The sequence below is a fragment of the Sesamum indicum genome, linkage group LG4 (assembly GCF_026168435.1).
Source record: "Sesamum indicum cultivar Baizhima isolate 11 linkage group LG4, ASM2616843v1, whole genome shotgun sequence".
Lineage (NCBI taxonomy): Eukaryota > Viridiplantae > Streptophyta > Magnoliopsida > Lamiales > Pedaliaceae > Sesamum > Sesamum indicum.
The window spans coordinates 8,031,316-8,047,718 of NC_142660.1; the positions used below are offsets into that span (position 1 = coordinate 8,031,316).

The 16,403-nt window shown below is 36.2% G+C and overlaps 1 protein-coding gene and 1 long non-coding RNA gene across 7 annotated transcripts; one reads left to right on the forward strand and one right to left on the reverse strand.

The window, feature by feature from the left end:
- The first annotated feature begins 476 nt into the window (after window positions 1–476).
- On the forward strand, window positions 477–16,121 carry LOC105159799 (Prolyl oligopeptidase family protein). 4 transcript variants are annotated; one of them, XM_011076991.3, is made up of 11 exons: window positions 481–828; window positions 1,437–1,720; window positions 1,859–2,053; window positions 3,994–4,340; window positions 6,427–6,718; window positions 9,671–9,829; window positions 10,065–10,430; window positions 14,580–14,645; window positions 14,777–14,825; window positions 15,379–15,502; window positions 15,769–16,121. In XM_011076991.3, exons 1-11 carry the CDS (start codon window positions 543–545, stop codon window positions 15,845–15,847), a joined length of 2,247 nt encoding a protein of 748 aa, XP_011075293.1. In that variant the 5' UTR covers window positions 481–542; the 3' UTR covers window positions 15,848–16,121. The 4 variants fall into 4 exon arrangements, 3 of the variants coding, with proteins under 3 accessions (XP_088735672.1, XP_011075293.1, XP_088735673.1); XM_088879547.1 differs by lacking the exon at window positions 1,437–1,720 and having other exon boundaries at window positions 552–828; XR_002286925.2 differs by lacking the exons at window positions 14,580–14,645; window positions 14,777–14,825; window positions 15,379–15,502; window positions 15,769–16,121 and adding exons at window positions 11,236–11,320; window positions 11,410–11,831 and having other exon boundaries at window positions 477–828.
- Window positions 4,827–13,359, reverse strand: LOC148788382 (uncharacterized). Of its 3 annotated transcripts, none has more exons than XR_016065156.1 (3): window positions 13,202–13,359; window positions 12,791–12,933; window positions 4,827–4,962 (listed from the first exon to the last, which is right to left on the reverse strand). It is a non-coding gene; the product is annotated as an uncharacterized LOC148788382 (long non-coding RNA). The 3 variants fall into 3 exon arrangements; XR_016065157.1 differs by lacking the exon at window positions 4,827–4,962 and adding an exon at window positions 11,100–11,387; XR_016065155.1 differs by lacking the exon at window positions 4,827–4,962 and adding an exon at window positions 11,897–12,033.
- Window positions 16,122–16,403: the final 282 nt, after the last annotated feature.

Here is a 16,403-nt window from a genome sequence, read left to right on the forward strand (position 1 = left end):
TGTATTTCCAAAATCTAGAAATATTCCCTGTTTTCAGAATAACTCGAACTTTCGTTCGGTTCCATTTTCTCTTGGAGAGTCTCCTCCATTAGTGGATAAATAATATCAAAATGTAATATAATCATATATTTTTTCAATAAACCTAGGCTCTGATACCATTTTTCAAGGCTAGGGTATTAGCACGCAATTAGAGGTGAATAAAGACTAAATGTGCAAAATTTTATGAAATCAATGGGACTAAAATCGTTGATCAGGGGGCAGTGTGATAATTTATTCATAACACAGGGGTAGTTTTTGATATTAAAATTTTTATAAGGGATTTTTGATATTTTCATATATCACATGAGGTCAAAATGAATTTGACCCTCAAAATATGTGTCTATATACATGTCTTTATGCTCAAAATATCGGATGATACATTTCATATCTTTATAAAATATGTCATTTCATACAGGGAAAAACACCACGTGGAATTTGCCCAAGTCGTGAACTATTTTTCGATTCCATCAAAGATTTGGGTTTGAGAACAAGTCCCAAAACAAATGCTACAAATACGACCACTTTTTCTAGTTAATTTCGACCAATTCGTTAAGCTCTTTAAATCTTCCTCTTCTACAATATCTCTCAGGAGAAGTTGGAGTGTCCGAGCTTCGTTATTCTCATCAAACATGGAGCCTCCGATTGCGAAGAAAGTGAAGCATGACATGGAGATGTTTGGCGACGTCAGAGTGGACAATTACTACTGGCTCCGCGACGACTCTCGATCAGATCCGCAAGTTTTGGCTTATCTGCGTGAGGAGAATGCTTATACCGACCATCTCATGTCTGGTCTGTTCGGTTGATTCTTCTCTCTCTCTCTCTCCCTATCGCGCGCGCGCGCGCGCGTTTAATTTTGTTTTCATACATAAATCCTTGGTGGGAGCGGACAAGGTTTTCCTTAGTCTTCTTTCTGTTCAAGGTTTCTAATTAGGTGTGTTTTTGGAGAATGGGAACATGGATCTTGATTTTGAATACCCTTCGTGTTTAAGGAATGGCATTGGTTCAGTTCATTGTCAGTTACGTTTCAGATTAATCAGTAGAATCTTCGTTAAACTGATAGGTGAATTGATGTATGCTATTTGCACTTGCTAGGAGCCACGGGCATCTTGGGAAGATTTTCTTGCATTTTCTGTTGCTAACTGGATAAATTTCCTAAGATATATAATGTTAGAGCCCCAGGAACTACCTAGACATTAAACCAGAAAAGCATGCGAATTGCTACTGACGCCATTTTCAAAAGTTGGTCTGCTAAATGCAGTTGCGAACTGAAGATGGGCTAGCAAAATCATTTTATCTTTAAGGAATCTCCAAGAGCTCTCATGTTTCAACAATATATGCCTTAAGATCGTTCTCCCTAGTTGAATGGGTTTACAACTGTTCAGTTACTTCTTGTTCAGGAACCAAACAATTAGAAGATCAAATATATAAAGAGATAAGAGGTCGTCTAAAAGAAGATGATATATCGGCGCCTTTACGTAGAGGACCTTACTATTATTACAAAAGGACCTTGGAGGGTAAAGAATATGCCCAACATTGCCGCCGTCTTGTGGCTAATATTGGTGCAGAGGCATCTGTTTACGACACCATGCCAACTGGACCTGATGCCCCTCCGGAGCATGTCCTTCTTGATGAAAACATCAAAGCCCAGGAACATGCCTTTTACAGCATTGGTGCTTTCAAAGCAAGATCAGCCACTTTCTTTTCTTCCTTTTTCAAATATTTATAGCTCTGCCCCTCCCAACTGCCTAGCCATTCTTATCTTGCTAACTTAAATGTACCCCTTTCTCACATTATCTTTATATTATTATTTTTAATCCAGGTGAGTCCGAACAATAGATTGGTAGCTTATGCAGAAGACACTAAAGGAGATGAAATTTACACAATTTATGTTATTGATGCTGACTCTCAAACACCAGTTGGGGAGCATTTGGTTGGAGTTACATCAGACCTTGAATGGGCAGGCGATGATGCTTTAGTTTATACCACAAGAGATGAGATCCTACGGCCAGACAAGGTATGGATGTTGAGTTGGACTGTGCATGTGACTGAGTTCCACTGAGTGCCGAATGAAGTGTATGCTCCTCCTCTTTTCAGTAATAATGGTGCAACAAATTTTGGGCAACTCCAACTTAACAAACTAAATGAACCGATTCCAGCTCTAGTTGTGCTAAAGGCCACTGCATGTGGCGGGAGTTGGCTTTCTTGCTTCTACTTGGTTCATGGATTTATGCCTATAGTAACTCTATCTACATTTGCTGTGCGCTTATAGCCTTATACGTAAGAATGACATTTTCCATTATTTTTTTATTAGTCATTTATCAAGTCATGGATGTAAGAGCTATTCTTTGCTTGTTGCAAATCTGTAAGCTTGAAGTATAAAATGCCAATGCCTTTGCAGTTCCTCCTGAAGGTATCTTGTATATCTTAAAAAGTCTTATAGGTTAACTGAGAATGTGAAGATTTGTCTTGTTATTGGAGTAGCAATCCTTTTTCTTGGTGTTTCTATGGAGAAAGACCATTAGAATTTGCATGTGGTGTTGATCATTATCATCTATTGATACAATGAACATATTTAAAAGACTTGGAATTGATTTAGCCTGTCTATATTTCTATATCTTGTTCCTTTTAGGTCCTATTTGATTTGTCCATGCACCTGAAATGGTTGAATCCAATTCTACCTAGAAATTATGCAACTTGCCTATTATAGTTTGTTATTTTACTGTTTGATAGCCCGTAACAAAAATTTGTTCCACCATATAACCTTTACTAGAAGCCAATGGGTTGTCATCAAAACATAAATTACAGGAAACAAAACTGCCACAATGGGAAGTTTATCCACTGAATCTCTATGTTGAATATCAAACATAATCTCCAGGGTAATACTACTTTATTTTACTATTTTGACATATCAAAGCCACTAGCAGTTAGACCTATGCGTGTGATCATTTTTATTGCAGAATGACATTCTATGGTTAGTTAGTGTTATAGAAAATCTGTTGGCTTCATGCATGTGTCATCTCTAAGTGAAGACCGAAATTGGTCAAAAGAATTGTAGTCTACAGCGATGCTATGATATATTGAACTATTGAATTCAACAGTCAAAATTATCTGCAGGTGTTCATTGTGGCACCGAATTCTCCCTAGTATTGAGTTTCCGAAGTCAAATCCTGGGGAAAGCAGAAAGGGAAAAACAAAAGTCAAGAGAGATAAAACTTAAATGACGTTGGGGGGCGTAGTGGACGTGGGTGGATGAAAAGGAAAAGGATTTAGTGACGATTGACTGTACACTAAGATTTTGCTATTGGCAGTTGACGATTGTATGGCGCAAGAATGGTGGTTTGAGAGTCTGGTGCAGGTTTGAACTTTCAGGAACGGGGTTGGGCAGGGGGGTGGTAACTAAGCATGGTTTCATATTATTTTGATTAACTATATAAAAAAGGTGTGCTAATGTAATGCTTGGATTTTGCATTTTATTAACGAGGAAAGGGTTTTGTAAATTTGAGATGATTTATTGGAGGATGGCGGCAGTGCAGCATACGAGGATAAGAGGCTGCATGGGCATGGAGAGGGTGAGGAGTGGAGGGTTTTGTTCTTTTGTTTCAGTCTGCCTCGTAGAGTCCTGGATTTATAGTTAACAACTGTTCTTTTATGAAGGTCCTTCTTGGTCTTATGAAAACCTGGGAATGGATGTGGAACCCTGTTTTCTTAATGAATAACATTAGCATTTATGTATATCTTCTCCTATCTCTTAGAGTCTATATTCTTGATAAGTATGTTGATCTATTTATACATACTTCTAAAATACATCCAGGATATATTGAGGTTGTTTCCTTCAATAGTACACCCAAGAACCATTATTCTTCTGTTGTATTGCCTATTAAGAAAGTTATGTGCTTGTCGCTGTTGTTTGTTACTTTTCTGTAAAACCAATAGTCACTTGTATTGTTTTGGCAGGTGTGGTTGCATAAGCTTGGAACGAAACAATCTACAGATCTTTGTCTTTATCATGAAAAAGATACTATGTTTTCTCTGGATCTTGATGCTTCTGAGAGCAAGAAGTTTCTTTTTGTTAGCTCTGAGAGCAAAATTACGAGATTCATCTTTTATCTTGACATATCAAAGACTGAAGATGGGCTAACTGTTTTGACGCCACGTTTGGATGGAACAGACACTTGGGCAAGTCATAGTGGAGATCATTTTTTTATTAAGAGAAGAAGTGATGAGTGTTTCAATTCAGAAATACTTGCTTGCCCACTGGATAAGACATCAGCCACCACGGTTGTTCTTCCTCATAGGCCAAGGTAACAACAGATGAAGCCACAATATCCATTTTTAATGTAAATAAAGAATTGTTCATTTCTTTTAGTATAATTCCGCAAAACTCGTAATTTGCTGATGCCCTTTTATTTTTCTTATAATTATTTAAACGTGAAAACACTAATATATGCTTAGCTGGAGGACAAGTTGTTCCATGCGTAACATAATAAATCTTGATTTCTTAATCTTCGCATGAATCAATGAGCCTTAGCTTTTGGATTACAATTTCTTAAATAGCATCAGGATACATTACAAAAGAGAGTCACCTTCAATTGCAAAATAACCAAGCATACCCATTGTGAAATGTACCATGATCCAGCGATGCTAAAATATTCATTATGACTGCTCTCTGGCAGTTCATTAATTGTCAACAATCGTCAGTTATTTATTTGTTTATTAATTATTTGGGGTCTAAGCAAGGTTGTATAAAGATGCAAGCTGAAGGAAATAATACGAGTGTCACATGCAGTTCCTTCTCTTGCATAACCTGCTCTGGGTTTAAGTTTTGTATTTGCTTGCCTCCAATTGCTTGTTCACCCGATGTAGCATTGAGAATGTCGTAGGTGAATTTCATTGTGCTGTTGATTTTGTTGTTTTCAGTTGGAGCTGCAAAATCATGTTATTGTGTGTAAGAGTTGCTGTTTAGGCTAGTGGCTTTAGAAACCTCACACGGGTCATAAACAAGATAATAAGAATATTGTTCACATGTGTGGAACACTTTATCATAAGCAAGAAAAACCTAAATGTATAGTAATCACGGATCATTTGATGCATGATAGTCACTAACTGGAATTTAGATGCTGGGCAGCAGTAAAAGTAAAAGCTGAAAGATAAATAGAAGACTAGGAAATATTAGATGGGACAACTTCAAAATTTCTGCAGTACTGAAATTATCTATAAGAGGAAAACTGCTGGAGTCTCATCATCATATTGCAACTTGAATATTTATTCTATCATTTTTCCAAGTTGAGTGGCTCCACATTGCATATACTGATTCTATTTACCTATCTATAAGGATAATGAACTGCAAAATACTAGAATTTTCAGTCTCCTGCTTGCGAGGATTTAATTGAACTAATTCCTTACCTGATCCCAGTCAAGCATGCAAACGAAAATAATAGTAGCCTACCAGAACAAAAAGAACAGACAGCTAGTCACAAATCCTAGCTGATGAATATAATTACCAAAATGCCTCTGAAATTGCTAACTGTACAAGGATGTTCTTTGAGTAATATTTTCAAAGCCCTTGTTCTTTCCACTTGAGCTCTTAGGCTATTAAGGACTGATATGCATCATTTGCCTGTTCACCTTGAAAGAGAAATTGAAAACTTTACCACTATGTTTAGTTTCATTTTTGATTTGTTTTGGTGTGTTTTATGGAGATAGAGAGAGAAAAATAAAGATAAATAAGTATGTGTTAGAAATAAGGTGTATGTTTGGATTTGTTTTTGAAAATAATATAAAATAAGTATGGTATGTTTGTTGTTGTTTAGTAGAAGACAAAAAGTACTGTTTATTGTCAAATTATGTCTCTTTTATATATATGTATGTATATGTATATAATTTAGTTAGTTGTAGGGCCTATAATTAGTGTAGACTTATTTGACCAAAAATAAATGAAGCAATGTTTCAAAACATCTCAAAACACCACCAAAACTTTCAAAACAAATCAAGGCAAACATTTACCATGTTTTGGCCCATCTCCGAATGAAACCAAACACTATGTACCATTTTAAACCTCTAAGTTTTTCACAAAACTGAAGCATATCTAAACTTTTAATTGCCTGCGGATAGAGCTCGTTTGTGCTACTCTTCGCCCTTTTAGTTTGGTTTATGCAAAACACCACCAAAACTTTCAAAGTAAATCAAGGCAAACATTTACCATGTTTTGGCCCATCTCCGAATGAAACCAAACACTATGTACCATTTTAAACCTCTAATTTTTTCACAAAACTGAAGCATATCTAAACTTTTAATTGCCTGCAGATAGAGCTCGTTTGTGCTACTCTTCGCCCTTTTAGTTTGGTTTATGCAGATAAATTTAGTTGACATGTTTTTTACTTTCACCAGTGTAAATATCCAGGAGATGCAACTATTCAATGACCATCTTGTGGTTTATGAACGTGAGAATGGTTTGCCCAAAATAACAGTATATTGCCTTCCAGCTACTGGAGAGCCACTTGGCAGATTGCAAGGGGGTAAAACTGTAGATTTTGTTGATGCTATATATTCGGTGGATCCATCAGAGTCGCAATTCTCTTCTAGTATTTTAAGGTTTCGTTATAGCTCATTGAGGACACCTCCTTCTGTGTATGATTATGATATGAACTCTGGGATTTCAGTTGTCAAGAAGATTGATGTGGTAAGTTAGCACATATCACCATCGCGAAAAGCTAGTCAAATTGGATCTCCTCCCACATAGCTGTGCTTTGGATTCATATTGCACCTTGTTTCCACAATAAGTACTTTGTGGCACTTGTTTATTGATTTGATTCTTCTTTCCATTTGTTTCTGCTCAAATCAACTAACAAGCTGTTTCCATATATGTTTAAGATACTTACTGATTCCATCCATGGATAAATGACGGACAAAGTTCTTAGCTACTGTTTTCCAGCATACTTACATTTTTGAGCCCAGAGTTTTTGAAATTGTGCTCAGTACACTTTTCATCAGAAAATGTGGGTCCTTTAGAGTTGACAGAGTAAATATATGAAAATCCTCTCCTATAATTAGACTAAATCCTTCGGTTCTTTGAGGTTTACTAGATTGCAAAACCAGTGAACTGATGAGGGGCTATTGATAGCCAAGGGTTGGAAATATTCTCAACCAAACAAGCAAAGACGAGTCTGCTTATCTGCACATTACCTTGTTGCTCGACACTTTTTTTCCTGTACTGTTTTGGAAAATAGGCTTGATATTGTTCGTTGAGGAAGTCCTTATTCTTGGATTGCTGCATGGTAATTGATATACAAACCCTTTGACAAGAAAAGGTTATTCTTGACTAAAAGTCAGACTTCTCTAAAGAGAACCATTATTGAACTAATATGAAATCCATTTACTGATTTACTGGATACCTGAACTAACCACATCCATTGAAACCTGCAGCTTTTGTCTAGGCTTCTGTAGCAATTCTTGTCATCCATCTGCTTAATTGCTATTGTAGTGATAATTGTTATTGAAGGATAAGAACAGTTGACTCATAACTATGTGAGTAATTGACTAAATATATTTTGAACTGTCTAATGATTGCTTTGAGAATGCATATACGTGAAACAGATAGGACTAGATCATGTAATGGATACCTGATCCAAAGACACGGTACACATAGAAATTGCAACCCTTGGCAAGGTACATATAATGCTTATCTCGTGGAAGTGAATCATTTAGTTAAGGCAAGGATGTAAATCCAAAATTTTGTAATCCATTAGCGATAGCAATAGAACAGGGTAAGAGAACAAAGAATCCTCATGCTAAGATAGATTACTTTCTGATTGATGCACCACACATAGAGGATTACTTTTCTTCTATAAAGTTCATTCAAAGGTACAGCAGTTATGGCTTATTGGTAATAAATCTCGTGTCTGAGATGGCTTATGCTGGTGGATTCAGGAAACATGCTACTTGAGTTGCTGATATGAGTTATTTTAATTATGTGGGAGCTGAAATAGTATACCTGCATCTATACCTGATTTAAGTCTAGAAAAGTTAGGTTCAAATAAAGGCCTGAGAAAGTCACTTTCAAGAAATTATCCTTTTTTCTGTCTGCAATTTGGTGAAGCGACTAGCCAAGAAAAGACAACGAAATCACTATTTACATAACTACATAGGAATTAGAATTGAAGCCAGAGAAAAACCAGCTAAAATCTGCTCTAAAACCCTAGGGTCAATCACATTGCATAAATCCTACTTGTATTTAACATCCTAACCTAATATGGGTGCAAAAGTACCACCAGTTAGGAACTGTGAAATGCCTCTTGAGGCACTTTCATGCCTTGTGGTCCGGTTCTTTTCTGGCAAAGCTGAGGTGCTTCTTGTCAATTGCCAAGATAATTCCAGCCTTGTGATAGCTTCAAGCGTCAACAGCCATCAAACAGTTAATTGCTAATTGCTAAGTAGATCTTAATCATGCTATAGGAATTTGAAAAGGCCAAGATACTCAATCTGTAACCCAACAATGATTGGGAAACATCTGTTCATAGTTTGACAAAATAATTATAGACCAAGCTAATTGATTTTATTTTTGGACTCAAGATTTATTGGTGTCACGTCATAGGTTTAAATGAAAGTGTAATTTTGTACAAGTAAGTTTCCCCTTTAGGTAGAGGAGCCTCGTTTTGGGACATTCAGGAAAAAGGGGGTCATAAACTAGGGGTAGTAGTATGACATTGGAGAAAAGGTCAAAATGCCTTTGCAGCTGTATCTTGCATCACAGAATACAGGTATTGGGTCTAATCTGCCAAAAGTTTGGCCAATGGAGCTTCTACCAATTGATTACTTCTGTTCTTAATTTCATGAACAGACATTGATGGAAAGTCTGTGATAAAAGAGTTTCATTTGTCTGTTGAGGTGGCATTTTGACCGTACCCACTGATGACTTTGAAACATGGGCCGAATTCTTGGCAACAGTTGGTGAATAAATGTTAGTTAAAGTGATATTTGTCAAGCATCGTTGCCTTTCATCATGCTATTTTATTTGGACCCAAACCCATAAACACATTTTGATTGAAGGATTTCAAAAGTTTTCTTGATTTCTTATTAGGATGTTGTCTTCTACATGAAAGTGGTATTTAAATTTCATTTTTGTGGAAGTAATTTAGTATCTGTATACATGTTTTTGCAGTAACTACCAAGTCTGATTCTCGTTGCCTATTCCACCTGTTATATGAATAATGCCCTGTTTTCTGCTCTGTTGCTTCAGCAGATATAATGCATGCGCATGAAAATTTTTTGGTTACGACCTCTGATTCTTAGTATGGGAGCCAACTAGAAGACTGTCATAATCCATGCAGGTTCATAATTATTTCAGTTTTGGTGGCAAAAATAGTAAAGGTTGAGTTTGCTTTTGAAAAGTTTAGGAGCATTTGACGATATGCTTCCTTAGTGGTTGAGTTTATGGGAGTGTCATAAGATTTATAACTTCTTAGAAATTTTGGATCAATGATGGATTTGCATACAAGATCGATGCGATCAATTCTTGTTTCAGCACATTCTTTGTTTCCATACAACTTCCCCGAGCCAAAAAATTACCATTACATTATTAAGGTAAAAATCATAGCTTCTGAATGTTCTTTATAGCTATTGCTTACTGTTTCAGGTTTTGGGAGGCTTTGATTCTGCTAATTTCATAACAGAAAGGCAGTGGGCTACTGCTGCTGATGGCACTCAGATACCCATTTCAATTGTGTATAGAAAAGATCTAGTGAAGCTTGATGGTTCGGATGCATTACTTCTTTATGGTTATGGTTCCTATGAGGTAATACATCATTTTAATGATTAGAGATTGGTCGCTGGAAATTTGTTAAATGAAATGACATGCTGTAATTTTTAGTTCATTTATGTTGCTGTAGAATTTCGGCTTTTTGCTTTTCTTTTTTCCATCTAAGAAAGAGCTTTATGTAGTTGAAATGTTGAAATAACCAGTTATCATGTACTTTGGATGGCTAAATCTTTAATGACTGTTCGCTTCTAACAGTGGATGTTTCGAACAGGTGTGCATAGATCCATATTTCAAGGCATCAAGGTTGTCTTTGTTAGACAGGGGTTTCATTTTTGCAATTGCGCACATACGCGGAGGTGGTGAAATGGGGAGACCATGGTATGAAAATGGAAAACTGCTCAAGAAAAAAAATACGTTTACAGATTTTATTGCTTGCGCTGAATATTTGGTAGAAAAGAAGTACTGTTCCAAAGAAAAACTTTGCATTGAGGGGAGAAGTGCTGGTGGTTTGCTTATCGGTGCTGTTATCAACATGCGGCCTGATTTGTTTAAGGCCGCTGTGGCTGGAGTCCCTTTTGTTGATGTTTTAACGACTATGCTTGATCCAACTATTCCTCTTACAACTTCTGAATGGGAGGTGAGTTTGCTTTTTGTGGTTTCTACTAGAGGTCTTCTGAATATCGTCTTTTAATTGGTTCTTTAATTAATTATGGAAATTCAAATGACCAAGTTTGTGCCAGTTACAACAATCTAAATAGTATGTTGTATATCTAAATACTTTTCGGGGATAATATGCTATGTCAAAACTTATTAATAGCATTGTAATATTCATCGTGCAGCTTCCCGTTGTCTGTTTACTGTGAGTCAAAAACGTTTAATACTCTTTGTGCGATGAAAGTCTTTTATGGAGACATTATCTTGACTGAGTGGTTCTTTAAATTACAAAATATTTGGAAGCTTTCATGTGAACATTTCCATTAATAGCAAAGATGGTTGTATATCTCACATGATAGGTATTAATGTACTTAATGTAAGTGATCATACAACGAAAAAGTATCATTTCTACCGTCACTCATATCCTGATATTCTTAGGAAGTTTAAGAATATGTTTGATTTGTGTAGTTCTATAAATATCTTTTCTGTGGTTTTCCTATTTGAGATACCAGGGGAAGAGTAAACAAGAACTTTTTTGTCTTTGTGACTGCATATCTATACGAGTTGGCCTCAAAAAATATTATTCTCTTCTTCCTGGGTACTTCTTGAGTTGGTGAGATATAATAGTTGCAGCGGTTGAGATGGTTGTTGATTAAGTGTTGTAGACGAGAAAAAAACTATACTCTTGTGTACATCAGAGTAAGCCTCAATCTTCACATGTGTTTGCCATTTGATCAGCAGCCCTTTACCAGGAGCGGCTTTAATATATTTCAGAATCATGAGTGCAGGTTCCTAGTAACCCATAAACTGACTAAGCAAGCAGCAGAGAGGATAACAAGCCTTGGAAAGGAGATATCATGCCTAATCAGTCAGGTAGATCCATTTTCCTACTAGTCGTCCGTACTTCGCCTTGTCCTTCGCCTTGTCCTCTAAGTAATTACTGTCCTCATTCCAAAAATCAGGATTACAATTCATGGGAGTATCTACAGGTTTAGTACCAAGCATATCAGTAGCATGCTTATTTTGAGGGAGAGAAATATTATGCTCACTGTGAGTTGTCTTAGGAGCTGAAGAGGAGGTGGGTGATCAGCAGCATCTGACATGGTTGATAGTGTGTGACGATTGAGGGAATGTACTTGTACTAGTTGAGATTCAAGCTGTGAGAGAATGTCTGAGCAAGGGACATGTGAAGGAATAGAGTCTGTTTTTAGTAGGGTTGTCCTTGTAAAATTATGGAGTGGACTGAAAAAAGGTTACATCTTCCAAGCGAAGGATGAGCCAGAGATAGGGTCATAGCAACAATAAACCATTTGTGTATGAGAATACTCTAAAAGATACAGGTACTCAATCGATGGGAGATTTTATCTTTGATTTGGAGAGACAATATGAGCATGACAAACACAACCAAAATTAACTGTTTATCAGGATAAAATGGCCCCATGAAGAAGAGTAGAAGGCATACAGTTGATAAGAAAACAAGAGAACATCCCGCAACTGGATACAGGAACATTCATATGCATCATACTGGTGCGAGCAACATCAAGAAAATGGTGATGTTTGCGCTCTGCTTCTGCTATACCATTTCGCTGAGAAGTAAGTGGACATAAAGTTTGGTGTAAAATGCCATAGGACTCACAGAAGAATGTTTCCTCCTTTTAACTAAATTTCAAGACATTATCAGTTTGCAAATATTAACATAAAATAAAAAGAATTGACTATACAAGGAACTTTAGATCTGTATTTAGCGAATAGACCTATGTTGTCCCTGAATAATGTCAACAAAGGTGATGAAGTATCTAAAACCAGCAACATAAGCCACATGACAGACCACAAGAGCTCGTTTGGTTGTGTTTTCGATGAGATTATTTTCACTTTTCACTATTTGGGTAGTTGGAATTTTGTTTGGTCAAGCCATTTTCATTGAGAATCCATTCCTATTTTAATCTTGAATTTTTTGAAATTATAGGTCACATGGGTTGGTCATACTTGTCTTATCTTGTCAGCATGTCTTTTCTTGTTTCAAATGAAATAAAATTGCTTTCTCTCCCAACCATTTTGGTCAACCCTCATAATTAATTTCTGTCACATAAAAAATACATATACCTATATTTTTAATTCTCATACCTATATACCTATATTTGGAAATAACTAATCCAAACATATTCTCAATTTTTGCACAGAAACCAATAAAGCATTTTTACACAAATACAATTGTGAGAAACTGAAAATGAAAATGAAAACACAACCAAACGGGCTCCAAACTTCCAAATGAGAACACTCAAAAAGGAGAAGTGCCACGCATGCTTTCCCAACTTGTTAAACATAAGAATCAACTAGTAGTACCTGTTTCAACTTGGATAAAGTGGGTGGCAAGCCCACAATGCCACTGAAGGGGATGCAGCGTCAGACAAGGGCTGGTGTATACATGTCTAGGTAATAGAGACAACCAAATCCATGCTTACCATCAATTGTTCTCATATTTAGTCCTGAAAGATGAATACAAAGGATAAGGTTAGGAAGCAATTATGAGATCTGATAAGTTTGACGAATGGATAGTAAACTTAATAGAAGTTAGGAGCATAAAAAATATTATCAAGGGTAACATGTTTAGTAGGTTGTATGGTCTCAAATCCAGAGACAAGAGAGTAGCAAGACGAACAAGTGATAGAGAATTAGAGTACATCAAGGATGTGAAAAGAGATTTGTTGCCAGTGATATGGGTTGTTGCACGTGAATCTGTCATCCAAGACTTACCATGAGAAGCATAAAAGCACCTAAAGATGGCGGAGCAGTGGGGATAGCAGAATTAGCTGCAGAATGTTGTAGAAGCTTTTTATAGTTTGCATGACTTAGTGTAAAGAGATCAGGTTTTGGAGTAGCCTCATGAGAAATTCTCATTATAAATAGACGGCTGAAGAAGCAGGTAGACGATGAGCAGATATTCAATTCCTGTATCAAACAATCAGATGATGCTGATAGGGGGAGAGAAACCCTAAAGCATAATCTGTAAGCAAGAAAGAACAGAGCCAACTGAGAAGACAAATCCGGCTGGCTGGTGCAGATGTGCACTCCTGAATAGCATAGAAGGCAACCTATCGCTGAGAAGCAGGGAACTGGCACAGGGATAGGCCGCTTAAACTTCTTATATAACAGTGAGGATTTGAAATTTGGATTTTTGAAACTTGACAAAAATTTCTGCATTATGAATCCGCAGCCTGTCTGTTGTTGAACTAGGGAAACTAAGTTGCTCTATTATAGGGGGAGGTGAGTACAGATAATCAGTTCCTTAACTTATGCTATCTCTTTAATGTTTCAAGGAATGGCTGGATCTATTTTGCCAGCTATGCAGGGTAATAATTGTCTGTCTCCTACTCCTAATATAAAAGATACTTGTCTATAATATGTCCAAAGTAAACTATCCTGTTGTCCAGAAAAATTCTTGCATTATATTTTTAAGGTCATTAAATTTTAGAAACTTTTGCTGCTGTAGTTTAATTCCACATCACCATCATGTTTTAGAGTAATTTCATCTGACTGCAGTTGTGTTAATCAGTTGGCAAACACACCATGAAAGTTTATATGAGATTAAATCAATTCTATTTTCTAATTGGAAATAGAGTGATAGATTATGAAAATCCAATTAGTTCCATCAGAAATACTTGAGTTCTTCCAGCAACTTATTTGCCATACTTGATTGTGGGGTTTTTGTTAAAAGATGCTGTAATTGGCATCTTTTCAAAGTGCCTGATTCCTTATTTGTGGACAGAAGTCCATGTTTTGTTAAAAGATGCTATAACGAGAATCTGTTCCAAATGCCTGATTCCCTGATTTATGATCAGAAGTCCAAGTTATTCATTCTCCACTTTCTTTTCCTGGCTGGGACCTACTTTGCTTCTGCTGAACCTAAAGTGTTCAAGTGGTTGTCATTTTGCAGTTATTTTGAATAGGTATCTTGGTGTAATGACATGCATGCTTTGCCAACAGTTCTTACTGTTTATGATGCTTGTTTTCACGCAATCAATTCCTCATTTGAATTCTTATTGACGTTCTCACTTTTGGTTAAGCCTGACTCATCGAAGGGCTATAGGTTGCAAATAAAGCATGTTTTTTGCTTTTAATTTTGTAACTGCAGGAATGGGGTGATCCTCGTAAGGAAGAGTTTTACTTCTACATGAAGTCATATTCCCCAGTGGATAATGTGAGTTCTAGATCATTTTTCTTTAATGTCTCCATATTGATATGGCAATAGCATTCAAGTGGGTTATTTCAGTTAATCAAATATCAATACTTTATGAAATGTTCCTAGATTAACTCAGAGTGCTTTTACAGATTGCAGCACAAAATTATCCAGCTATTCTTGTAACTGCCGGCTTAAATGGTAAGTGTAAAAGCAAATGTTTACCCTTTTATCTCATGGGAATAGAAAGAATCAGTTTTTGAGCTTGTTTACCAAGTTAGGAGCAGGTCAAGACATTGGATGCTTCTTTCTTGGAAAAATTGTTGTTGTATGATAGCGCCTATAATATGACAACACCCTGAAAGTATGCTACAACTCTGACTCTGGTTATAAGCATATGCACTTGGATTCTATAAGCTGCATTAGGATTTTGTTAACGATTTTTCTTTAAGCAAGTTGGCTATTTCTATATTTGTGAGAGGTAGGCATTTCAGGACTTCTCAGAGCTGAGGTCTCTTCAATCCTCGTTGTTCAACAATGTTTCTCTGCATTTCCTTTCATCTTCAGTTAGCCAATGCCAGCGTCGGTATTTCTGAAGTTTTCCATTCATAGACTATAGACTATCATGACTGACATATAAATATGTCATGTATTTCATGTTAACTCAGTCACCAGCACAAAGAAAATTCGGATGATACACTTTTTGCATATCTTGTATTAAGCTAAAATGTAAAACCCTTATCTCTTATGACAGATACACGGGTTATGTACTCAGAACCAGCTAAATTTGTTGCAAAGTTGAGAGATATGAAGACTGATGATAACATTCTGCTCTTCAAATGTGAACTTGGTGCAGGGCATTTTTCAAAGTCAGGAAGGTGAGTATTATATCTCCTTTCCTGTGTGTAATTTGCGTATCTTATCGAATTGTTCATATATGATTTGTTCATGTGAATCAAGATCTATGTGGGGTGTCCATGGAAATTCCGGCCCGCAGCTGATTGTAACTTAGTACCGTAGACTATGGAATATAATGATCCATGGCATTTACACGCCACCATGCCGAAAAACATGGATTTCTTTTCTACTTTCATTTTATTTTTTCAATTTTTGTTAGTGGGTTTAACTTGTGTTCCTGATGCAGATTCGAAAAGCTCCAGGAAGATGCCTTCATATATACATTTATCATCAAGGCTTTAAACATGGCTCCTGCCCTGTCTTAGATGAAGAAACCAAAGTGTAGTTTGCAGAATCATGCAACACAGCAGAAGAGATGATACTACTGGGAGTTTCCTGCCACATCTTATCATGTTACTTTCATTTATTTTTGCTATTTAATATTTAGTGCAAGAACATAGCTTTTAGCACTTGAATATACCTTTCATTCCTATAATTCACACTACACTTGAGAATCGATTATACGCCTCTCGCACATGTTGGACACTGTATTTGTGTAAAAAATTAAAAAGAACAAAAAGGGACATGGTTTGTCCGATATGGATAAGGACACAACTTTTTTTTTCTTTAACAATTTGAAGAAATATAGTGGCTAAGAAAAAAATATTCTTTTAACTAGTAGATTATAAACAGGCATTTAAATTTTCTTTCTTTTAGTTTTATCTTCTATCTTTTTTACAATTTTTTCCCTCCATTGTCTGTTTCATCACCAGAAAAGAAGTCTATATCTATATTAAAACCTTTATTGGTTATGATTATGAATATTAGTTATATTATTGTAGTCATGCACTTAAACTTGAGAACCTAGGCTTAACATGTTTG